The 27,686-nt window shown below is 35.6% G+C and overlaps 1 protein-coding gene across 15 annotated transcripts in view; it reads right to left on the bottom strand.

The window, feature by feature from the left end:
• DENND1A (DENN domain containing 1A) overlaps window positions 1-27,686 on the bottom strand; it is a 177,198-nt gene that overhangs the window by 136,860 nt on the left and 12,652 nt on the right. For all 15 annotated transcript variants that reach the window (NM_001396590.1, NM_001396589.1, XM_040649134.2 and 12 more), the window contains exon 3: window positions 11,501-11,544. In NM_001396590.1, coding sequence (NP_001383519.1) covers window positions 11,501-11,544 — 44 coding nt within the window. The remainder of the gene's footprint in view (window positions 1-11,500; window positions 11,545-27,686) is intronic.

The raw sequence follows: 27,686 nt of genomic DNA on the forward strand, positions 1-27,686 counted from the left end.
AACCTTGGCTGGGAAAACATTTGCATCAAATTTCATCTTGCATTGCTTTTAACGATATCATTTTACATCTCACAGTAGTGCTAAACATTAGCAGTTTCATCTGCTAATATAGCAGATGAACAGATAGCATAATCGCCAAAATATATTGGGAATCAATTTTACTCACGACTTTAGAAAGCTCTTCCACTTTAAAAGAAAACAGATGCATCATTTACAATTATATTCTCTCAACTTAGTTTTCTCTCTACTTTTTTAGCACTCTTTTTATGCCAGCACAACTGTCCAGGACCAGTCCATCCATTTGCTTAGTGTTCCACAATTCTAGTAGCTCTTTCTGAGTAATTACAAAGCTTGAACTAGAGGAGGGTTTTTTTTCCTACACAAGTCACTTCTTCCCTTATGGAGGTCAGGAGTGAAGTGATACTCAATATGAAATGGCATCATTTCACTGACCTCAGGAAAATGCAGTTTAAAACAAACACACGCAGACACAATCACCACAAGATTAACTGCAAGAAATAAGTAACATTTCCAAAGTATATTGAGGCCTGCTATCATCTAAATATTTTAAACATAGAAAATACGTGCACAGATGGGAAACTTTTCTCATTGCTTTACTAAAAACATATTCCACGATAAAGCTCAAAATCCCTGAATTTTTTAAACCTAATTGTGACTCTTTTTCTTAGAATTCACACCCCAAGGCCAAAGCTTTCCTGCCACCAGTCCTTCAAATCTGATTTGGACATTACACGGGAGGAGGCTCCAAGCCTCCCTGAGGTCTCACTCCTTTTACAACATACGCAAAAACAGCAGATAATGGGCCTATGCTGAATTCACTGCTCTGCACAGCTCCTCCTGGGACACAGGCCTAGCAGATGTGATAAAAACTGTGTCAGAGAAGTAGCTCTAGTTTTTGCCTTAATGACAACTTCAACCTCTCAACTAATAGAACAAAAGAACAAAAATGACTATTACTTGTTTTTTGGTGGAAAAAAGCTGAAAGTAAAGCTGAACTAAATATTTAAGCAATTTTGCACAGACAGGTCTTGAGTAAAGGCCTTTAAAATTCCTCCAACTAAATTGAGATTTAGTCTTATTCTGAGACAACTGGATTTCAGCTAACACGCTCTGTTGAAAAATGAAAATCTACAGCTGTTGTGATAAGAATTATTTCACTCAAATCGTGAAGAACTGAAAAACTGTATAAACAAGCATTAAAATCAACACCAATTATGTGCATGAACACTGGACTATTGGTACAGATAAGAAACGTCAATATCAGATAACTAGAACTGTAAACATCTAGCAATTAAAGATAGGGAATATTTTCCTTTCAGCATTCAGGAAAAATTAGGTTTGAAAAAATAATCATACTCCTCATCCTGTAAGTCAGTTACACAGGTATCTTGCATCAAAATATGGAGTTAAGTATATCCATTGGTTAACATTTGTTAAATATTATAATTCTGGCTTAAGATGACTGGCTCTTTTACACATTGCCTCAAATGCTCTATTCAGCTGCTACCGCATACCCACTTAATCAGCAATCATTGTCCTCCGAGGCAGGACTTTGTTGTCAAGACAAGCACCGAAACCTTTAAAAAATTTCAGAACTGGCATAAGAAAAAAGTGATCTTTGTCAAACAAGGAGAAATTTATGCAAATCTTTTATAAACATTCACAAACATTTATTTAGCTTTTGAAATGTTGGCCTCATTTGAGAGCATGAAAATGAAGGGGAAGTAGGAAGATGCAAAGGACAGCTTAGAGGCTGGCACACTACATAAATATTCAGAAGGAAGATTATAGGATTCGTGTTAGGCTGTCTTAGGTTTCTCCAAAGTCCACATAGAATACCAAAGAACAAAACTAACGAGAAGTAGAGCAGATGTTAGACAATGCAGCAGCCCTCTTTTCCACACTCACTTGGCTATACTTGGATGCTTTCATTTTTTCTTTCAATATGGTTAGGTCATTCAAGGATTCTCCTATAGACTCCGTATTGTAGCTACAGAGCTATAAGCTGGACCTCTGTCAGCTTTCCAAAAGTTTCCAATGAAAAGGCATTATGCAAATTCCACCTCTCTTACTCTTTCAGGAAAAAAAAAAGCCTCCAGTATGCAGTCATTGGAGTATTGGAAGTCCCAGCCTTCATTTCTGTATGGTTGTGTTTGCCTTAGGGCCATGCTGCTTGTTTTGACAGTGGATCCCCCTAGATAGTTGGGATTAGTCGAGCTTGTTTAGATAAACTTGAAATCAAGGCCTTCTCTAGGTAGACAGCTAGATGTAGCTACTGAGTTTCCAGCTGCCTTCTTCTTTCATCCCAAAACAACTGCAGATTCACAGTAGAGATCACAGCCACAGGCTATGTCACATACATAAGTACAAAATTAAAGGCTGCTAAAAGAAGCCTTTGTATGCCTCAGTGCTAAAATAAGGAATCTGTACTGCAGAGTTTAAACAAATTATCCATAAAGCACCAATAAGAGTCTGCAATGGGTAGTTAACAAGGTGTGCTCACAGAATATATACTGATTACATAAATGGGCAAAATTGTTATTTTTTTAATCATTCCTACATCACTGTCCAAACTTCTCAAAAAATATGCGCAAGTAAATATTTTTTTTGAAGTATCTACCAGATTGTCTGAAAAATATGTTCTGTTTAGCAAATGCAAACTTTGTGATCATAGGACAACATTATGAAGGTAGTATTCCAATTAATTTTTATTCACGTCCATGAAAAGAACTGGCTAGATTTGATCTTCATGGTAAGAACACATTGCAAAGCATAAGAACTCATTCACACAAACATAATACATTAAAAGACAAAAGGCTAGCTCTCCAAAGCCACACTGAAAACTAAAAGCAAATTCCACCCATGTAACCACATTACACCTTTACTCATCTGCACTGTAGCTTAGCCCCAAAAGGGCATTTATTTATCAGGGAGTAGGAAGAACAGTTCTGACTTTAAAATTTCAATCTCTTCTAGCTGGGTGCAAGATTTTACAGACACCTTTGCAGCATCCAGGCACAGACTAGAAACAGAATTAAAGGAAAAATTAATCACAACGAGGTTATAAACAAATAAAGCAAAAACGACAGCCACTGACAAAAATAAATAAATAAATAAGCTGGCTTCCATGAATTTTAAGTGTCATTAAAAATCAACTCCAGCCCCTTGTCAAAGCAAAAAAGCCTGAAGAAATTCATGATGTTGAAAGCAAACAGTTTAAAAACAGCAGCAGAATTTTACAGTTAAGAAGCAAAGAAAAGAATTTGCCAGAAATAACTTCTTTGCCTTTTTTGCAAAGGACCTCAACATCACTTTTTATTCATCTATGTTAACACAGAAATTCTACCATCTCTCATTGTGAAATTAAGAGATTTCACTGACAATATCTTTTGCAGAAATTTAACATATTAAAAAGCATGAGAGAATAACATTAGAGTCCAATTTCTTCCTGCACCAGTTACAAAAGAGAATATTAGACTGTATTCAATGAGTCATTCCATAAATACATCATAAATTCAAGCATAAATTCTCCATTAGCAACATCCTCAGCATGAAGCAAGCTACAGATTAGGAATTCTAACCAACCATTGGGCAAAATACATAATTCTTGAGAAGTCAACAGTTCTATTCTATTTGAAAGGAAGTAACGCACGTAGAATTGTTACTTAAAAAACTGAATACGGCTGCCAAGACAAATGCCATGGATGTGTAGCATAGTGTTATCAAATATAAAAAATTGATACAGTTTCTCACAAATGTCTTCTGGTTGCAATGACCAAGATTCTGCTCACTGCTGCAAAGAACACGAAGTTCTCTAAGTGCTTTAGAGTCAGTTGTTGATGAAGTTACTTATCAGCTATGCTAGTAGGTGTTACCTGCTCTCTGCAGGTAAGGAAACGTAACAAAACCAAACTATCCTGAAAGGGGCAACAGCCAAGCCAGCCATTTTTTAAAACTTGGGAGTTCCCATTTCTCAGGCTCACATTCACATCAAGTATGCCAATAGCACAACAACATCTACGAGAAAATGCATTGTCAAGAAATAAGGTTATGTAAAAATCCCAAAGACCCAGTTAAACACTCTTACACACCTGTTCTCTTTCACAGCTAAGACAGTAAAGTATTAAAAGAAAATACCATCCAGAACAAGAACATGCATTCTGTTCTTTTCCTATGATATATAACTTTGAATGCAGTACTCTTACACTTACTAGCATTCTTGCACACAGTTACTGTGTGTATTCTGTAGGGTACCCTACAAATACACTCTCTAAACTATGTAAGGCACAGGGATCTGAAAACCACGCAGAAGACCACAGAATACTTGGTGATACTGAAGTAACAAATCACCATCTGACTTCTTTAGGAAGCCACGTTTGCATTTAAATCATGTCTCCAGCAAAGAAATAGGCAGACAGGCAGACAATGTGATCCTACAGTTCAGTGTCGTATGAGGGAGCCCATAGAAGGTCATGTCTGCTTCAAAGAAATTATCACACATAGTAAGACACTCTAGTTTAGGGAAAAAAAAGAAAAAAAGAAAAAAAAAAGTTGTATTTCCATCTACCACCACCCAGCCCAAACACTAGGAAGTCCCACTTCTGTCAAAATCAGTCAAGGAAATCTGCTTCTACCCTGCAAGTCAACAAAAACGATGAGAGAGCAGTCTCTAGAAATCTTTCATAGCCTCTGCACCTGGCTACAAGAATTCAAGATGATCTGAATGTAACCAGACCACTTACCTGCTGGTATTTAGTTTAATCCTGTTTCAATCAAACAGTAGAACGTATTTGCCACTACTGTTGTGCATACAAACATCAACATAACCAACCGTAACAAGAATGATCATTAAGGGCACTGAGATGACTGGAGAACAATTTTAACATACTTATATCTACCACATTTCTGGAGTTTATTATTATTTTGATGAAGCAAAGATACTTTCCACACATTACTGATTTTTGAAATGGTTCATATATTGATCTACAGCACCAGTAAGTAATTGAGTATTTTCAGGAGACTGAAAAAAGAAAATTTTCTAGAACATTTTCATAATGACCAGTTTAAACAAGTAGAATATTACTGCATAAGCATCTCCCATTTTAAAGGGCCTTATCTTTACTCGATGTGAATATTTTATAGTTTTATCAATGAATTTAAACATAGGCGATAATGATTACTCACTTTAGGCCTGATCCCACAACCTTTACTCACATGAGCAGTCCACAAAGGATTTCAATATGGCTACCTCAACGAATAAAGGCCGGCAGGACAGGTTTTAAATTATTCATATATTCAAAGGTTTTTAAGGCCAGAAGGGACCATTATGATCATCTAGTCTGACCTCTTGTATAACAAATGGCAGACAATTGTATTCAGTAATATTTGTTCTCAATTGAATAATTTGTAGTAAAATCAAATTGTGTTTATTAAACTTCGAACACCAACTCAAATTTTACATGAAAGAAAACTGAAACTGTTTAGAAAGTGGCTTCAGGCACTTTTCCCCACACTTGAACCCCATTATTCCTCTATTTCCATTCTAAATTTGTCTCACTTCTGAACACTGGCTTTTGGCACGGCTTTCCCACACAGACCTCAGAGTCCAACGCTATCCCAGGAACTCTCAGGCCAAAATCAAGTCACCCCCTGGGCCCCTTCAAAAGATTAACTGGCAGTCCTTTGTTATTGTCTTCTGCACTTTTACCACTGCTGCCATGCACCATATTTTCTGAAATGCAAATATCAGAACTAAAAAAACATACCACTAATGTTTTCAGTGACATAACAAAGAGAGAAAACAGCATCTCCAGTTCAACTCCTTCATAGATACAAACAAATGCACTAACTGCTGAGGTTGCTTAACTTGAAGACTGAAAAGGAAACAGTTCTGAGTACTTTCTCACTCAGGGCGTTCAGGCTTTGGGACTAACTTTTTTCAGGTACTGACTTAACTACTTTGCTCAGTACAAATCCATTGCAATCATTTTTGCAGCTTAGCACCTGGCAGCAGTAAAACAAACGTACAAAGTCATAAACGAGTCTAGAATGTTATGCTGTTATGCAAAACTCTGTTCAGTATCTGAAAGACTACTTAAAAGCAGCTATTCTGTTAGGCTGCTATGTATATTCTCTGAATTCTCTCATCATAGAAAAATTTAACTTTCATAATGCTTAGAGTTACTAAACTTAATTCTTAGATGGAGTTTAGATGAAGAGATTATGTCAAAGGTTCAATTAAGAACCTTTATCACTTGTTTTTCAAGGTTAGAACAAGGATAATATACCCTACTACATAAACAAAGGCATTAGAAAAAGCTTTGCATTATTTTTTAATTTTGGTGAAATAAAAGGCATATAAAAGCATGAATAGAATCAGATAAGAAAACCAAACATCTTTCATGGTCTAAAGGAAAAGAAGAAACTTGTAACATGATGATGATACAATGTGACAAACAAGGAATACAGTGGGGTTTTCTTTCCACTTTCATATATTAAGCAATACAGTTCTACTCTCAGAAAAAGCCTGACTTCAGGAAATGCTCAGTTCTATAGACAAAGGCCATGATTTAAGGGTCCTGTCCACACTCTCTCTCTCTCTCTCTCTCTCTCTCTCTCTCTCTCTCTCTAGACTTGAACCAAAGAACCCAGCTTTGCTGTAGTAGAGAAGTTGCTTCCAGAATGCTTCAGTGAAACAGTAGCTGCATTACCTGCACATAGGAGCTCATCTCCTTACCAGCTGCATAGACTGCTTGCCTACCCCATACAAAGGTTTCCATTCCTGCTGCTATTTTACCACTTCCGAGATAGTAGGGGTCATTGTACAAGGGAAACACTTAGAACTATCCTACATTAAGTACTATTAGTCTTTCAACTGAAAATAAACTTGCTGTATGAATGCAGTATGATGCTATACAAGCTGACACTATCAAATGCTTCAGAAGTGTCAAATACTATTTGTTCTGGTTTGTTTTGTTTTTTTACTATTTATACTGTTTTCGTTTCACTACAAAATGGCTTTCAGAACACTGTGGCCAATTTCATATATTTTGAGTGACTAATTACTCAGCCTTTCCAAACTAACTTCTTCATCCACTTTCTAAAAGATAGGTGACATTTCAAATTACTCTAAGACAGGTTTCATCGTGAAGTGTACACAAGCTGGAAAAACAAAAACTTCACACTGAAGATATAACATGCAATTCAGAAAAATCTAATTGGATTACAATCCTCCCTGTTCAAGATACTGAGTCCCCTCAGTTAACACAGGCTTTGCAAGATGAGTACTAACATTCCATTTTAAGAGCTAGCACTGAGTACATATTCTTCAATCGTACAGCACTTTAAAATGATAAAAAAGAAAAGGTGCTTTTTATTTTATCCTGTGTGCAACATTTCTGCAATGCTTATAGAAAGACCATTAGTTTCCATATAAAGACCACCACAAAAGTTTAATAGTTTCTGTAAACGTAGAAAGATTGTTGATTTCATTGCAACCTCAGTTTCAATGCCAGTGGAAAGAAAGATTACCGGCAGAATAGAAGTACCATCAGCTTGCAAGCATGCCTATTTCAGCCTTGCTTGTAGGTACTGATGCATATAATACTTCACCAAATTATAGAGAAGTTATCTTATCCACTTGAAGCAGCACACAAGTGGAAACCACCACAACAATCTTTTCCTTCCCTTCCAGACAAGCTACAAAGACTCAGACGAAGCACTGAATGATGCACTACTGAAAGACAACAGTACATTTTTAAAATGCGTTTTACAAAATTGTGTAATTCCTGCTACACTTTCCACTAATTGACTATTTGCTCTTTTTATATGCTTATATATCGACTTTGCTGAAGCATTCTTCCTGATGGAAGTTCGTATTTTTGCAACAAAATTCCTTCACTATAATTAGCTGGACCAGGATAGCTATTAATCTTCTGATTTATCTTCAAGACTGTAGACAGCAAAAGTTCATAAGGTGATAAGAGTAAACTGACAAAGCATCATTTGTATTCCAACAGCACAGGATTTCACGTGCAGAAAAATGAACACGAACTCCATTACTGTATCTTTATTAGAAATCCAAATTCAAATTCTGGGTTTTTGTTTGTTAGTTTTGCTTTTTCTTTGGTTGGCTGTTGCCATTTTTAAAAGGATACTTCTAGCTACTGTGATGTTGTTTTACAAAGGAACTAAGTGTTCTCATCAAGACATATACCTAGCATTTCAAGTGTTTTAAATTTTCAGATAATTGCTAACAGCTTAGCACTTCAGAGCTGTAGCTGACAATGTCAATTCCTGCACTTTGTGTTTTGTACAACTGCATATCCATAAATAGACATTTTATTCTTAAAGGCTGTCATAAAGCACCCCAAAAAGTTAATATATCCTTATACCTTAAGAAGTATCTAAAAACTACTTCAGCCCTTGCCCCTCACCACATGCCATTCAAAAAACAAACAAACAAACACCAACCAAGTTTCAACCACTTCAAGTGGCCTGGAGCCATCATTAGAATTTTTGTTCCCCAGTAAGGCTCCAAAGGTACCCTGTCTATGACACTTCCTATAAAATATTCCATTATACAGTTATTTAGCAGATTTAAACCATAGATGTCATTGTGGTCTGAACGTGTCAAAGACAACTTGGGGGAAAAAAATAAGAACACGCAAAATTCACTTTGTCAGTAATTATAATCAAAATTCCTACAATGTGGCTAGCCTGCTCATTACTTCCTCACTTTGTATCAAAACCCTTATTTACATTTCAGATTACATTTTTCATGAAACAGTAAGATCTATCAGAGCTGAGAGGACTGAAATAATGAGGGAGAAATATTTTAATAAAACGTGTTGGGTCTGCATTACTTCCGTGTCAGAAAGAAAGGTTTCTTCTGTAGCAATGGATCATTTATTCTGTCTCTAAATGAGAAGCAAAAGATGAAACTGATGAACTTTTACTGCCCATTTGTCTTTAGCAGACAATTAAGATAGAAGATCAAAATGGATTATCATACCACGCAGACAACTGGCCCAACAGTAATACATCTCCGGGACCACAGATTTGTAACTCTCTTTTATCCCTCCCCTTTCTTCTTACTCCTTTTTCCTCTCTAAAGGCAATGCTAGCTTTGTGGCTCAAGGGGAGCCAAAAGGCTGGTCATCATTATTCAGTCACAGATGTCAATCTAACCTCCCTTTTTTCTCAGTTTCTAAAGCAGTGAGGCACAATAATTTGTGACAGATTCTTTTACTGTAAGGTACAAAGAACACACAGAATAAAACATCTAGCAGCAGCGAGGGTCTCTGATCAGATGTACTGGTACATGGGAAATACAGTGTATGTAAAAACAAGCACTGATAGTTTAGATGAATAAAAAAACCTTGCTTTTTTTTCTTACTAATAAGTGCTTTGCTTTGTGTTGATTTAACTCAAATATTCCTTCTGGATTAAATCATAAATGTTTGATTGCTAGAAACAATTTTTGCCTGCACTAACATGCATGCTGTACCTCCCTTCTGCATAAAGAGTATGCATAGAAAATGCAAGTTGTTTTCTTTTTTTTTTAATGTGCACCTTCACCATAAGTGACACAGCACTTCTAAATTTTTTTGTTCTAAAAATAGTAAATTAGAAGTTTTGAGAAGTAAACCTACTTGACTGAGTTGCAACCACTGTGTTTCTCAGAGCTGTAGGTTAACCAGAAAAACAACAATGACATAGCTCTTCCTTTCCGTATCTTTTTTCCTCTGGCTTCCTTCAATATTCACAAGCAAGTGAGTTTTCAAATCTGTGTCAACTGGAAGATACAGTTACCACTAACATAGTAAGTATTCTTCCTATGCAACATATTTTTTTTTTTTTTAATCTACTGGAAGTTTGGGAAGTTAGGCTTCCTATCTTATGCTTTCTCTAAAAGTTTGTACGTGCAAAATATTTGATGATTCTAAGATCCATCCCACTCCCCTACGCATACAAACACACTACTGTGATTTTTGTGCAGTCTGAAAACAGAGAGAAAGAATTCTGACTATCAGTTGGTGAATATCTTAAGAATTATACATGAGCCTCTGGTTTCTCCGAGTTTTATTCAGTCTTGCACGTTCATAGCAGTACTGTAAAAGGAATTATTTGCAGGAGAAAGAAGAAAACTGCCACGAATGTACTTGCACTGCTAGCGTACAAGACTCCTGTACTACTCTGAACATAGACACAATTGACTGTATCAGTCCTAGAGGGCCACCAGTTCACAGAGGACTAACCTGATAGTCTGCAATGTGCTAGAAAGTAGTTAGCCTGTCATGTAAACACCAACCTACAGATCTATCTACCCACAATTTACAGACAGCAGCAGTAGGAATGCAAACTCCAAAAGAAGTTTAATTCCATATTATACTTCACATGTAAGGGAAACCTTCAAAATAAAGTCTAGTGAAAAGCAGTCAGACGGCTTCAAAAAATTAAAAATAAAAAATTACTACTACTACAAATACTACAACAAAAGCACTCGGAGGCCCTGGTCAAGGTCCCACTGCATCGAAAAGTTACAGCTGCTTATGAAAACATTTGTTCTGGCATTGATAAGCTATCATGCCTAACAATTGTCAAATGCGGTAAACTAAACACCGTAAGATTTCACTTTTCAGAAAGCCATAATTAAAGTGAAATGATCTGAAATAAAGCAGCTTTTCTGACCGTAGCGTAAAACCAAGACTCACTGAGGAAACATTTATTGTTATATTAAAGACAGTTAGAGTTATTTGAGCACTTCCCAGAAATAAAGGTGCAAGAAATCAGTTTGCAGTCACAACCTGAAGGCGGTAGTTACCCTGAACAATGACAAACAACAGCACATTATCTCCAGCAGTACCCACAGACACCGCAGCTATAATTCCCACTGCCTAGCCCCTAACCCATACCCCAATACACTACTAATGAGACCCAGTAAAACACAAGGTAATTTGAAGTTGTTCATTTCAAACTCAATTAGAGATCTATGTATAATCTAAACAGTAAATGTCTGTACGTTCTACCTGCACATTCTACCTGCACAGGCAGTTTCAGACCATCTTTTTGAACCAAACTACAGGCTGCATGATCAGGCAAGAACTTTAGAAATGCACAGTAGTGCCAGGTGCCCTGTTAAACACAGCCATAAACCTTTCAGACAACGAAGTGAAGACTGTCAAACGAACTGCAGGCTGTGGCACCTAAAGGCAAAAACTGAAATCTATTAATGAATTTTCCTTCCCATTCTCATGTTTGCCTGTAAAAGCAAGATTGTAAAACAATCTTATGAAATCCAAAATTCTTCAGTGTTCTACTTTAAATGTGAAAATGTTTTTATCCTCTTTCTTCAATTACAGCTTCTTTTTCCTTCTAAGAATGCATTTATCTCTTTCAGTAAAAAGAGCAGCAATAATATGTTGTACAACCCTGAAATAAATTTTGTCATGTAAAAAATTAATTACGCATTCCAAACCTGGTCACTGTAGTCCTCTGGGAATTGCCTCCGCACCTCAGGATCTGTAAATAATTGACAGATAATATTAATTGGCTTTGGATTAGTGAGCAAGCAGAGAATCACACATTAATATTTGATCAGAAGATGATAGCAACCCTGGCAGGGGATCCAAGGAGGGCAGCTGAGGCTGCTATGTTGATAAGAGCAGGGAAGGACTTTTCAAGGCTCTCCCTTTACCCTCCTCCAGAAAGACAAAAAATGTATATAAATCATACACACAAAATGCATAAAAATCAGTGAACATATACGTACATACAGATGAATGGTTACAAGTCAATTTATATATTAATGATTTTATGAGACATCTTGGTGCTACACTGAATTTTAGTCTGTTACCTTGTGTACTATGTTTCTGGCAGAAGTAAAAAATTGCTTCAAATTACTGTTTATAGAAAAAGCAACACTCCTTAGGAAAAAAAAATATACATATATTCATCTGGAATTTGAAAGAGCTAACTAATATAGTCCTGAACCACCAGGTTACCCAATGTTAGATGCTTCAGATTAGTGAGCACACAGACTGATGCAATGTCCTTATGCCTTTGGATTGTAAGAAAAAAATATCATGGTAATATTCCCTGAGAAGTTACGTTAAATTTAATTAGAGATGTTCATAAAACAACAAAATACCATGATTGAAATTATTTATATGACAACCTATTTAAAACAGCACTCTTCAAAGCCATTCATTTTTCAAAGGAATATGGCTAAGAAGGCCAGAGTCCTTACTACAAAGGAATTTTTTAATTATTAAAAGCAACAACAACAACAACCCATACAAAGATCACATAACAGTTGAGAATAAGAAGTATAATGCAAATAATGCATGGAAAAATCAACCAGCACACTATGCAGTTTGTACTGCTTGTACAAACTTCATTGGTTTGGGCACCTGCTGCACAGCACAGGGCTATGCCCACCAGATTCTTCATCATTTATACAACGTTTCCAGAAATGTTATGTAGGGAGAGATGTTGCAAACACAATCTCTACTGTTCAATTACTGTTATACCACATTGTATCTAAGGCTTCTGGGGGAAGTGACTCATTTTTATGACACACGCACCTTATACTGTTGTTTCAGAGTAGTACCACCCTAGATTTCTCAATGACAAAGCTTATTTTAGTTGAGCTGCACAATTCAATTGCTAGCAGGTGCAAACTTTTAGCTGAAGTGTAATCATTTTAAGTTAACATTACAGCAAGACTGTACACCAATGGATAACTTTCAAGCTTAGCTTATCCAGATATTCAGATGCTTAGTTTTAACACTTACAATTACATACATGATATACTGAATTTCATATACATATATGAGCAATTCTCTCTACATTAACAAACTGCAAAGCAAGAAATCGCCTTTTAAAGCCTTAGCCTGAAAATTCTTACATCTCTATGCAGGTTAAGTGCATTATGCTAAGTGTGCAAATGTGAACACAGCTGAACTCATGTGAGCAGTCCCTTACACACAAGTCTTTCAAGTAACAATTTACAGGACAATACATTCTATATTTCAGCAAAGCAAGCACCTTATTGGTAAGATGGAACATTGCAACATCTACTGACGTAAACCTTGGGTGTGTATTGAGAACACTGTGTGACGATAAATGACAAGCTATACTGCTTTTAATATAAATGAAAGCTTCCTATGTCAACCAATTGCATACATTAGAAAAAAAATTAATTAAATCTATGATGCATGAAATTTAACTTGATTTCTCATCCACAAATTTCAGTGGAAAAAACAGAAATACATACTTAGATGCACAAAGTGCTTGGTGGAATCTCTTCTGATAATCTCGGGTAATTAAGACATTGGGATATATGGTTTGGATACAGCCTGCTTTTGATGATGCATCTCATAACGGCATCCAAACAACTAGTCCACATAATCTGGAACCCTACGGTTGAGAAAGCCACCTTTAATTTACACCTGGCTACCACACGTTTGCACATCCACATGTTTATACAAGTGCTGTATATTTTATACTGCATCCGCTCAGTCATTTCAGCTTTTAAATGGTTTGGGAATGTTTACTAAACTTTCAGTATCTTTATTTGGAAAACAATATACAATGGAAAGAGAACACGTCACACATTGTTACAGCATTCTTCGCTTTCTCTATTCTTCATTGCTGATACAATCTTCATTTAAGAGGTATTTTCAACCTGCTTAGATACACAATAAAGCGAGACAGACACTGACTTTATGAAATAAAAGATCTATAAAATAAACATGACTGTTACTCAGTATGATTGCCTCTCCATTGAATAAAAAAAAGCACAAGTTACCTAATTATCTATATCTGTTCTAAATCACAATGGACACAATCTCCAAATTCTTCAAAACAGGGGAGAACAGGCATACAAACTGAAGAACACAGAAGGGTAGCTCAAACAGGAATTCAGCATCCTATTTAATAACCACCACTAGCATCAGCAAAATACCCTTCAGTACTCACATACTCATGTTTTAACCAACTCTTTCCTAACTGACTGCCAACTTTATCTATCAGCCTAAACTAACTTAAAATCCTTGAACACTTAGACTAACAGTAATTTGCTTTGCACATTGCATGCAGACAGAATTAGATGTAGCTCCACTGTAGCTCCAGACAATAAGAAAACCCTTCACATCTCAAAATACATTGAACACTTATTAGAGGTTCTTATTCTAAAACCTAACACAATTATGTTCAAACGTTTCCATTTCTATACTCCACAGGCAAAGTAAATACATGTGAAAAAACTTCTTCCAAGCTCAGAAAAGTCTAATCCATTTGCAAACATCAGAGGAATAGGTAGTCTGAAATCCTTCTAACCAACCTCTTCATAGTCAATGAAGTAAAGAGCTTGAAGACTTCCAGTGCACCAGTCAACCACAATTATAAAGCATTAAAAGCTCAGCTTAGGTCAGCAAAAAGACACATTGCAAACCAATCAACAAAGTGAAAATTCACGTCAAGAAAAAAAGGTCATATGAATTATGGAACTGGTTCACAAGCTAAACTTATCCCAAAAACTGAAACAAGTTGTGCCACAGGTTGAACTTCTGCATTGATGGTAACAACTATCTCACGTTTATGTTTATCACATCTGATTTGCTAAGTTTCAGCTCACAAAAGATGACAAGATTTGTATTTCTGCCATTAGCAACTGTTGACAAAATATGAGTATTAACAACATGCTGAAATACTGCACTGGAAATTCCTAGGCTGTAACAAATGTAAAGCAGAACATATATACTATTCCAAAAGGAAACTAAAATACGTCGTCTTACTTGCAACCTCCCCTCCTGTATGGGTACAAGTGCAATGAAAAAGAGACAGATTTCAGAATAAAACTGCACTAAGAAAAGACAAATTTATTTTATTGCTAATGTTTATACTCATCTTTAGGAGCCTTTAATTCAATGGCACGTCATGAACTTCCCTATGCTTCCTGAGGGAGTTCATGGAAGTCAGAGCGGGTTCACTTACCAACCTCATGAACATCATTGTAAACTCTCTTCCTAGAAGATACAGCTCCATTCAAAGCAGCTCCTGCCCATAAAATGCAGTTTGGCCAAAACCTACAGATCCACTATTCTGTATTACCCACAACAGATGCTCTCTTCTAAGGAGAAACAATTAAAGAAACACAAAAACAAAACAACATACAAACAAAACAGACCACGCTGTTATTTTTGAAGCTGCTTCCTCTGTTGCTGCTTTTAAGAGGTGTTTTTAGGGAAACTACCAACAGAACAGCTGAGTCATTCCTCACATGAACAGTAAGTGAAATTTCTGTCACTGAATATACTTCTCATTTTGATAAGAGGGGAGAAAAGACAATGCTGCTTTCCTGCGACAGAAGAGTAAAATTTTCCAGCAACTGTCACAGCAGCATTTCAGTTTTGTACATGCCAGGTATTTATGGAATATCACTAAACAGACAGGCCAAACCCATGGCAAAACACTACATGAACACATCAGGTTCACAAAGTTTCAAAGTTCTAACAGTTATCACAGCCTTATCCTACAGAATCACATTCAATGAAAAGCCAGGTACAGAAGTATACAGTTCACAGCTAATTTGAGTATAATCCCATTGTTCAATTTCATGGCATTTAAGACGCTACCTTCCCCTCCTCAATAGTCTAGATGTTAATCCGTGCTGTAACCTGATTTAATTTTCCAGATGACAGGATGGGAATATGCTACAATGGCATATTACTGTAACTATGATGCTCTTTTACTCTCAACTTTTCATCAAAGATAAAATGAAGAGTTGTTCTTTTAAAAGAAGCATGATTAATTACTTCTAAAAATAGTGCATCTCAAATTAGTCTGCATTTGAAGAGCATGGAAACTACAGAACCAGGGAAGTTCTTCAAATAATCATCAGAAAATACTTCCCACAATTAAGCACACAAACTACAGCACATACTGCCTGCTTCCTTGTGCAGAAAAATAAAGAAATAAGTCAATTTATTCCATAACGGATACAAATCATTCAGATATCATAAATTCAAGTTTATCATACAGTAAGACTTACTTCATTTTCCTCCCTAACTAAATGATTAAAGTCACGCTTTCAAAAAAAAAAAAAAAAAAAAAGGATTTACAGCTTTTCTTTTTTGTTGTCCCACTAAAATGAATTGGAATTTCATTCAGAGCAACTTTAATTTCAACACCCATTACACATTATAGTACTTATATGGCACAATGAAAAATTAATTGAAACTTCTTTCCAAACCTCTGCAGACTTCCTGACGTCCTGTACTCGGTACAGCCAGACACTTGTACTTGCCCCTAAACTGCTGCAAGCTTGGCATGCAGATAGCACCTCAGGGTGGGGGAGAAAAGGGGAGGAGGAAAAGAGGGGAGTGGAGAAAACTTGAGAGAGGAGAAACTTAGACACATACACAAGCCAGCCAGGCAAGAAGCCTCAGAACAAGTTCAGCAAGACAACATCTAAAAAATGATTTTTTTTCCTGGATATAATGCTTTTATGACTTCAATTTTTCTTGTTGAAGCATTCCTTACTCTGAAAGTGTAAGGTAAAGAAAACAACTGAAGTATAAAAGAAAACTCTATAATAATACCTTACAAACTATGTTAAAAGAAAACAACAACAAAAATGCGCACACAAAGAACCATACATAAAACACAAATACTGCCAGCATTACAATGAAGCTACCCCAAAATATGAAAATACCAGCATGCATGACTGTGCTATGCTTATGAACTGGATGGCATATATCTTGTTTTCTCCTGGCAATACATTTGCATAATTTTTTTTACATACAGACCGAACAGAAGAAAGCAAGGAAAAACGCCTCTAAAAGAGTCAGTTTCAAATTTATGGCCATCTAGAGCTCATACTCGAGTCACACAGTCAAAGCTAAGGACTGTCATTACTTATCACGCAAGAACCCAAGAGCGGTGAAAGAGCTCAATGAGTGCATTTTCTCTGTAAATTCCTCTGTTTTTTTTTTTTACTGAAACAGATCACACTTTCCCTGTGAAAGCTGCCCTTAAGTTTCAGCAACCCAGCCACATCAAGTGAACCAACAACCCATCTTCTCACATCTATTTATCAACCTGCACAAATAAGTCTCACTAGAGCTTTAATTTTAAACAGGAGTCTTCCACTGCTTCTAGCAGCCAATCCAACTTTCCATCTATGAGCATCTTGCTTAAACCTATTTTACAAACGTTAAAATACTGAAGTACTTTATATGTGCAAGACAGAAACAACACTTGCTTCTCAGATAAAAATGCAGGAAAGCATTCATTGCCTTGGGGCTTCATTAGTTTCCTCTTACCAAGTAACTGGCTGGGAGTTGCAGTCCTATCAAGCCACTGTTCTGTCCCTACTATCATTTAGAAGATATTTAGCACCGCACGCACCTTTCATTACAGAAAGGTAGCAGACATTAAGAACAATATATCCAGTTTGCACTGCCATGGTTACAAGTTCGAAAGAATCTCTCCTTTTGTTTCAGTACAATGCATCATGAAATAAGTAGGCGTTGGAGAATTAGGAAAAGCATCATAGTTAGGTCTGGTCTAAATGTTAACATAAGCATAACCACAAGACCTGAAACTAAAGAGTCAATTCAATGTATATTATTTTAAATATTTCCTGCAGCATGAACTCCTTTGCCTCTCAAGGAACAAGGTCAGCTCCTCCCCTCCAGAGCATCAAGTCATAAGAGCAACACATCAAGAAGCAATGGACTGAAGAAAATGCATCAGAGTCAAGACATGATAAATAATAAGCAAAAGGATATTTGACAGTTATGCATCAGACTAGCCAGGACCTTTTATAAGATATCATGTCCAACTTCAAGTGCTACTGTTTAATGACTTGAGTTCTCAAATGGAATGGTGCCGACTTCAATTGAAACCTTACCAATTCTTTCAGTCACAGATGTGAAAGAGCAGTGATACTAGGCAGAGCATACTGTGTACGAAATACAGTTGGAGAATTACCTCTATACTGAATTCATAACTTCTTTTGCTATGTCCATGTCAAGAAATCAGCATAAAATCCGCCACATTATAGTACAGATTAATTTCTCTTTGACTAACATTATAAAATGTAAGAACAAGGACAAATTAGAAGGTGTCAGATCACTCAGATGACCATAAAACCATAAAGAATTAATTCTTTAAAAGAAAAACAGAAAAATTCCAGCTCAGATAAATTTTTAAACTGGTGATACTGATACGACAAAGCTAGAACTACAACTGGATGCATAAGACAGCTCTTTGGCTAAAATAATATCATAGCTCAAATACAGAAGACAAAAGCGTATTTATTTCAAGTCTTGTTACATATTTGTACCATCTTCAGTGGAGGTCATCAGATCTTTTACATGCATAGGTTAATTACTTTGGTGATACCTCAAGCATGGTTGACATATTTTGAGTTTGCTTTACTGTGCACGTAAGTGAACATTTCTCTTCATAACCAGCTGTTCTTCAGTGAACCCAGAAATTCACTATCACTGGAAATCTAAGCCAAACTCCAGGAGTCCAGGAAGGAGTCAATCTCAAATGAATTAGGCTTTTTTTTCTCTTTTTTTTTGTTCCCCCTCCTGTAATTTTTGTCAAATTACACAGAAACTAAAATTTATAAAAATACCATTAGATAACATCCTAATTCAGTGTTCAAGAAGCCATAAAGCCTGGCTTATGAAATAACATACAAAGCTTTTCAAAATGTTTTACAGACTAGTAATAATTATAGAAAAGTAACTACAGAAGTTGTATAGAATCACATCATTTAGGTAGGTCTTTGTTTTGGAAAAAAAAAACAATCACTTATTTCTTCTCAATGAGGATTTCTTTTCTTATAGCATTTTCAGCACACTATAAATGTAAAGGAGATCTGCTCAGGCCATGAACACCAAATTTGATTCTCTCCTGCTGCTTTGCATTTATATTCTAAGGCAGCAGAGTTGCCTGGGTGACAGCCGCTTCACTCCAACAGCAGCTGGCAAGCACTCCTTGTCCTAAGAAATAGTTAACTAATATTTCATACTATGATTTACACATGGCGATCTGGAAGTGCCAGTACCACCCAGGGCAGAATTTACAAGTTTCAATTTTTCTCAACTCTCAGAACCAATAAAGGAAGCAAAATAAACAGACCATCATACACAGCTAGCACACAGCAAATGGTAATCCAGAGTTAGTGCATCATGTAGAGTTCAGTACCAGACACAAGTAGCGATTGCATAAATCTGTCAATTTAGCTTATGTTTCCAGAATGCAAATTCTTAAGTTACGCAAGATAAGACCAAAGCAACTAGAGATTTGACATTTTTACAAGAAACAGTCTCCCTCTTTAATATTTACAAGGCGTGTATTTCAACATCGCTTACGTATGCCGATCTGCTTTCCCAAGATTGTTGTTGCTGAATGGCCAAGCATACGTAGCCCCAAAATATATTTATTCATGTCAGCTTTTTAAAGCAAAAATACAAGATTTACATTTGTGAAGTGACAGTTAATAGCCAACATAAATCATACATAACAATGGCATGTTAATAAGCACTGTCATTCAATTAATTTTAAGATAAATTTTTGCATAATGTCACATTTCCTACTTTCCTGTGTCAGCCAGCTAATTTTTAATTCTCTCTGTTGTTTTGAAGAAGGCCAGGAATAACATTTTAATGCAATATTGCTTTTTAGGAATACTGTATTAAAAGAAACGCACATAAAACCACAATATGACCATTGCAATCAATCAACTACGTTACAAAAAGATTAAAGACATTATTAATGAAAACAAACTGCATTTTCCAATGTACTTCCAGACCCATCATTACCATAAAATTGTTTATAAACCTTAAAACACTTTCCAAACTGCATTATTTTCACCACATATTACAGAACACTTGACAGACTAGCACCTCTAAAAAAATACATCCTTTTTCTCAAATTCTTCCATCATAAATTCCGACAGACGTATGATTATTCAAATACCTGCCAGCACTGTATAAACATATTCACTACCATACAGACCATCACATTTCAGGTTTAATCTGGACTGATTGAAAAGACACTTCGAACAAAAGTGTTCTAGCCAACCATAAGCTCTTGAAGTAATTGTAAGTTAAAACAAAACAAAACAAAAAAAAAACCAAACAAAAAAATCCACAGTAAACCACGACTCTTCAGCAGTTGCATAATTGCCTGAACTACACAGAGAATACCTTCTTTGTTAAACATGCAACAGTGAATACTGATTTCTAAGCCTCAAGCTATGTAACTTTGCAATGTCTAAAACTCTGACCTTACTTTCATACTTTCAATATTGATAGTATCAAACCAGTTTCAGTTTCAAAGTTACCACGTGTTACTTCAGTAGAGTACCACCTGCTCCCAATGACTCTGTTATGCTTTATTGATCTGCACAAATACCTTCTCTTATGGGAACCTTCTTGAAAAGCAATATAAGATCATATATAAAAGCTCTTTAGAGCCATTCTGGGTTTTGAGAGCTTCAAAATTTCCGTAATTATATCTGTTTATTTCAAAATGCTTTAGTTATTCAAATGGCATTGAACAGATTCTATCAACAATGAAACTGTGCCACAGAAAAGTGGCAGTATATCATTTTTCGGAATACATTTTTATGAAGAGTAGTAATAGTATGGCTGTGGTTTCTACAAGAGTGTACAATTCCTTAGAGAGTCATGCTTAATCTTATTACAACTACTGAAATCTAAATAACTCCTAGTTTTTAAGGCGAGTCTACATATAAAAGTAGCAATAATCATCTTGTTTATACACTTAAGAACATAACCTTGTGCCCTTCGGTACTTAATTTGATGTTTTTGTTTCAGCTTCAACTGCATAACACTCCTATCTCAACTTATCAGCCATATTAGCACTCTTCATTCTTCCAAACTGTTAATGAAAACTTGTAAGGGCCAGTAAACTGAAAAAGAGTTAAAAAACAGATTGGACTGGTCACAGTGAGCACCAACAACAGCTACAGCACTGCATGTTCTGAAAGCCTACAAGCTAAAGCATTACACAAGAAGGCGGCTTGTAAAAACAGGACAAGCATTCAATACGCTCTCCTACAAAAACTTTCTGTGGAGTCAGATGGGTTGATGACAGATGTTGAGCTTCTTGAACAGCATTCAAAATTTAGTGAAGAGGTGCAGGAGATGAGGTCTTGATTTGGTAAAACATATCTCATCTACCTAATGACCAGAAGATGAAAGAAAAAGGAAACTAAAAATGACTTCCCTCTTTTGGAGTAAAAGTTCATTACCACGACAGCATCAAGCACTGGAGGAGGACTGTGGGTATGTGCACACTTGTAGTATTGACGTACTTTGTATGAGCAATGCTTTCAGCAACTATTAACAGAGCTCACTTTATGCCATTTGTGATGCTATAATAAAAGACAGCTTCTAAGAAAGGAAGCTTAGCACATTTAAAGCAGTACCAACAGCTCAAAGGGTTGTTTTATGTGAAGAGGAGCTTGCTGACATTCGGTACACCTAGACAGGAAACCTACCATATCCCTAAAAAAATTAAAAATATTTTTGTTACTGCAGAAAATGAAAGGTTATCAAAAGAATGTTTAATTGCAAATGAGAAGTGTGCAGGGAATCTTTAAAGACACTGGGCACTTCCACAACACATGCTAGCACGTATCCAGCTACCCACATACCAGTCTAGTTCTGAGTTCAAACGTTTCACAGACCACATTATATTCATTTAATAACCAGCCCTGAAAATCAGGTATGTATAAAACTACCAATTTCATTTATTTCCCTTATCACGTCCCCGCCCAATTTTATTATATAAGAAAATCACATTTTCAGACTTTTTCAATATCTGCCAATTCTTTACAATCTGCCCACCCTTAGCAGCTCCAGTGAAAAATATTTTTTTCCTTCACTATGAATTTCAAAGGAAACCTAAAAATGCAGCTTTAAACCCCTCCCACATTTTTTCTCCACAGGTTTATCAACAAAGCAGCAAAGTGCACACAGGTGGCCATTGACTGCCATTGTGCCGCCATGCAAATCTATTGAGGGTGGCCAAGGAAAGGAGACGCTTGTCAGGACAGGGGGCAGCACCATCACATTCTTCTCTATCTGCACATCATAACTGATCTGCAAAAACAAGCAGTATTACACAGAACAGGAAGGAAAGATGTGTCCTATAGACAAAAAATCCTTGGATACAACTTTTCAGAATTACTCAGAGAGCTGATGGAGAAGGACATAAGAATGTTCAGAGACTGTTCTCATAGCACTTGATAGAAAAAGCACCGAGGAGCCTTGCATTATTGCACACAGCTGAACGTTTGGCACCGATAAGCAGAACATGAGGACAAGCTTTTAAACAAATCTTAAAATCGAGAAGTAAGCTCAAAACCACTACAGTACACCCAATAGAGACAGCAACAGACAAACGTACCTTAAACAGGAGTATATACTCTTTTCTCATTATCTCATACCACGCCTAATCAGGCTTCCAAGCTCTTCACATCCTTGCTGCTACTTCTGAATTTATACACTTTTGTACTGTAATCAAGGGACTTCAGGTTACTGATCAAAGAGAATCAACAGGTCACTTCTGAGAACTCTCAATCCCATCAAACTGCTATTTGCCCTATATGCCATCATTCATTACAGGGTAGAAAACAGTATTTCCAATATTTTCCTTCTTGAAAAGTAAACATATATACCAGTAATTGCAATATCACAGCACTAATACTTCACACCATTATTCCATAGTGGCTGTACTCCCATTTCTTAAATGATATTTTTACAACAAACATATATGTTTAAAAATTAAACATGAAAGACTAAATTAGAAGCTACACACACAAACACAACTCCTCTTAAAAAGGCTCAAAACACTGTATTTACATCTACTAGTATTCACCTTATTACTACAACCTTTATAACTGAGCTTAAGTTTGCTTCGAACAAAACAGGGTTCTCAGCGATACAAGCACAAGAAAAAGCCCTGCATACAGTTAGTCTACAAAGAATTAACTGGATTAATTAGCAAGGGATTTGAGAAGCAGCTTGGAGCTAGAAAACCAAAACACTAAATTGTTTAAATACTTTGGCAATGGATCAAGGTTTCTAGGCAGCCCTATGTTCCATTCTCTCTCTCTCTTTTTTTTTTTTTTTTTTTTTTTTTTTGCTCGGTGTTTTAACACATTTAACCTGACAAGGTACTTTTTCAAGAGATATGAATGACACTGTCAAAATACTCAAAAAGAAGATGTGAATTAAAAAATGCCACAAGCTGTTAGCAATTCTGCCAACATATATGAGCCCAGGCAACACTAATTAAAAATCAATAGCTTGGGACATAAATAGCTCTTATCTCTGTTATAGTATATCTCTAACATAATTCTTTCATAAAGAAAAAAGCCAATGTCTTTGCTATTATACTGACTGAATTGACCACAACAAAGCAAAGAAATATGGCAAAAATGCTGAGCAAAGAAACACATAAGACAGAGGGAGGACAGGAGTGTGAATGACTGGAATGTTTCAACCTTGCACCATCATTAACACATAACTGGTTGGAAATAGCCACTCCGCAAATATTTGCAGAGTAAGTTACCAGGAAGAACACATCAGTTTTTTACTGCTAATATAATTCTATACAAAAGTCCTGTATGCCAAGGAAATAATAGCACGTTTCTCTGTTAGCTAGACCTTACTAATCATTATTTTTTATTATACATCTCAACTAAACAATAAATTACTGTGAATTCTCCGGTAATTACAAAATAAGGGTGAGAAAAAAAAAGTGACAGTAAATAGCATTTGGTCTCTTCTTCTGTAATAATACGATGTTCAAATTAACATCAGAAGGTATCTAGGCTAAAAGACATAAGCTAAGCTAGGAACTTAAGCCACTACTTTTAAAAGCTGTTTTCAAGCATCTGGCTTATGGAGACTTGAAAGAATTAAACCCATTTTCTAATAAGAGACCATCTCAGATCATCAAACTGGTGCATGCTTTGAGTCAGCCATACTTAATTATGCGAATTTAGACTTCTGAACAGTTTCTACATTTTTTTTTTTTAAGAATAAACAAAAATCATGCCAAAACAGAAAGGTTACATTTAGTTCTGCGCTTTGTCTAGTGAATCCTGAATTATTCAATTAGTTACTGATGATGGAAATGTCATACCTCCATACTTGTCTAAATCAAGAATGAAGAATGGCATTAACAAGGCAAAAAAAAAAAAAAAAAACAATTTAGCAAAAAAGTTCCTTGAGTTTAAAATAAAATGGAAAAAAATCATTTATGGAAGACCTAAATATACATAGGTAAAGAAAATAAAACTTCTGAGGTGCCCATACACAAAGCAGTGGAAAAGCAGATAATAAAAAGGTAGCACTCTTAAAGTGAAGTTTACAGGACCAAAAGACAAATGTGACCTCTCAGGAACATCTTATCTAAGCTAACCAGAAGCAAGCGCAGTAATGCTCAACCACAGAAGACAGCTTTGCTATACCTGCAGATGAACATCAACACCAAACATTTGGTAATGCTATGGTGGACAGACAGCCATTCAGGAATTAACATCTGGAACATATTAAGAAGTTGAGTTTATTAAAAAGCACTAAAAATGAACCATTTATCTCCACTGGAGATCAAATTTTCAGAAATACAGATTTGAAATCCTGAACATACATATGCAAGACTCCACCTTAGTAAAATTGTATGCCAAACAGAAACATACTGATAGGAATAATCAGATTAAATAAAAATGTATTTTCACTATGGCAATACAGTCCTGAAGTACAAACCTTTCAAATCTTAAATGACAACATTTCACTAAGTCAATTGGATTTCAACGTCTATTGGATGAGTTTTGAGACACTTTTTTTTTTCCTCCTCCCACTCCCTCACTACAACTCCATTAAAAAAAAAAAAAAAGTAGTTTATTGATCAGAGTGCAGAGTGCAGCCCAAAAAAATCAAAGATCCTATTCACAATTTGCAGACACCAGGTGTGAAGACAGTAAAAAGACAACCTCAACTGTCCACAAGATCCTCCAGATTGTCTTACTTTTCAACGAGCTACAGTCAGAAACACAGGCTTACATGGGCAACAGTGTGAGGGGGAAAGAAGGGGAACAGAAAAAGAAAGTTAATGCAGCACTGTTATACTATTTGGAAGGAGGTGGGGGGTTATATTTATTTATTTACTATTATTATTAGAACTCAGAACCAGAGTTCATACGGTACCCCTAAATTGAAAGATCTGAAATTCCAGTTTCTCCAATAATGCTTCATCTCAATGTAAAAATACAAGCTATCACTTCATTAACATTTCAATCACCTACTACAATGAAGGCTCAGGAAAACAAAAATTCAGAAGCTCTATTACATCATCCTTCTCTCCATTCTATCATTATAAATTAAACTGATTATAAGATGGAGAGGTAACGTGGAAACTCTTTCAAAGGACATGATTTACATTTTTCCTCTGCAATGATAAAGATATCCCCCTAACACGCTGAACATGTGTTAAATATTAACTGAAGATACTTCTACTATATATGTAGTATATATACATACATCTGTATGTATGGCAAAAAGTAGAAGATATCTTTATGTCTTGGGTTCACTTTTAGTATTCTAACATTGTTTATAATACTGGCACAAATACTGCCACCAATAAAGAAACAAACATTAAAAAGGTGTCTCTAAGCTTTCCTTTAAGGCATCCACCGTAATGGCATAATTTGCTCTGGACATCATTAAAATGTAAAGTTAATGAGGATTCAGCTGAAAACAGAAGAAATGTAACCTATTTTCAGGCAAAACTTCTAACACTGCAATCAGAGGGAAAACCTCTTTGATGTCTCTTTGTCTCTTCTCATTAATTTTCTTTTCGTTAAAAAAAAAAAAAAACAAAGGCTGTTTAAACTAAAAAATGCATAGAAGTTTAAACATGGTAATTATAGTCAAGCTGCAATGAGGTCGTTAGGTTTTTAAAACTTTGAGATAAACAAAATTGGGATGTATGACTATTTTAAAAACGATGTCAATACTCAATTTTAATTGTTCATGTGAAATCCACTGTACTCCAAGGGTTAAGTCTAGGTATGGAATTGATTCAGGATGGTTTACTGAAGGACCTAATCCCATATCCAGGATAAAGTAAACAATCAAGAAATAGAATAAAAATGAAAAGCACTGTAACTGCTGTATTACTAGATATCACATTTGGTATTTCAGGAGTAACAAAGCATACGTTTTGCAATCTCCAAGAGAAGTGGCAAAGTGTGAGATTCTGTTACTTTTTACCTCTACAGTTTGTTAAAATATCAAGTACTGAGCCATTAAATAACTCTATTTACTCACTAACTCGGATTTATGAGTACTGCCTATGTGTACACAAAGCTATATACCTCTGTTTTAATATGCTAATTCCTTCCATCAGAAAATACTTTTAAAAGCTACTCAGTGAAATAGCACTGACAGAATCCAAGACACACTGAAGTGCTATGGATTTTTAGTGAACAGTTAACAAGCAAATTTTCTGAAGCAAATTTTCTGAAAACAACTTCTAATATCATTAAAAGCAAAAACAAAAAAGATAAATTGTACTAAACAAAGGTAAGACACTTAAAGTAAAAGCAACAAACATACAGGACAAACATTATCTCCAATGTATAAGGACATCAATCACAACAGAGCATGATAAGCAGGTATCAATAGCATTTTTCTATGCGCAAATATCATATCCAGATAAAATAATGTGACTAATGTATTGGTCTGTGATAATTAGAAGTATGAGTTTTAATGGATTTGTGGATATAGGTAATAATTCTGTAGACAATTACATGCCCTATGTGATCCACTTTTATTTGTTTGATAGACTACTAGAATTAAACCAAGTAAATGATCTACAGGCAAGTATCACATAAAACAAAAATCAGATACTACTATAGGTACAAGTAGAGAGCAGCTTCAAAAGACAATCTCATACTTATTGGAAGGAAAGTGGTCTATTTGCTTATTGATGAGGGTTGGGGTTTTTGTTGTTTTGGTTTTGTTTTTTAATGACATGATTTATCACCATTTGATCCTGCCCTTTACCAAGGCTGGTTCTGGTCTCTATCAGAGTCAATTCCCATTCTGCTATATCTCTTTCTCTTGTCCTACTATCTTCCCTTACTTGCCTGCACCATCCTACAGTCATTAACAAAAACATAAAGAATGTGGCTTGAATAATATTCATTGAAATACAAATCTTACAAATACATGAAGAATACCTGATTCTACTGCATAACTATACTGTGATACTCAACTAGCTGTTCTGTCTTCACAATTTAGTACCTGAATTTTTATTACTTACTTTTTAGAGCAATCTTTTATTTATTTATTTAAGAGTCTTCAGAACAGAAGATCTCAAAGATATCTAAGTATCTTACAGGTCAACTTGATATACCTGAAGAATTATTTATTTACATAAGGGATAAAAACATATAAAAAACAGTTCAAAAGACGTAATGATACTGTTGTTTATACTCCTAACTGTGTAGTTTCAACAAATTTCTCATATTTTCTCCTTAAAGGGAGCAAAGATGGGATTCAGTAAATCCCAGTAGAATGCAGTGGGTGTTGCTAGTT

Source organism: Gallus gallus, chromosome 17 (genome assembly GCF_016699485.2).
Source record: "Gallus gallus isolate bGalGal1 chromosome 17, bGalGal1.mat.broiler.GRCg7b, whole genome shotgun sequence".
Classification (NCBI taxonomy): Eukaryota; Metazoa; Chordata; class Aves; order Galliformes; family Phasianidae; genus Gallus; species Gallus gallus.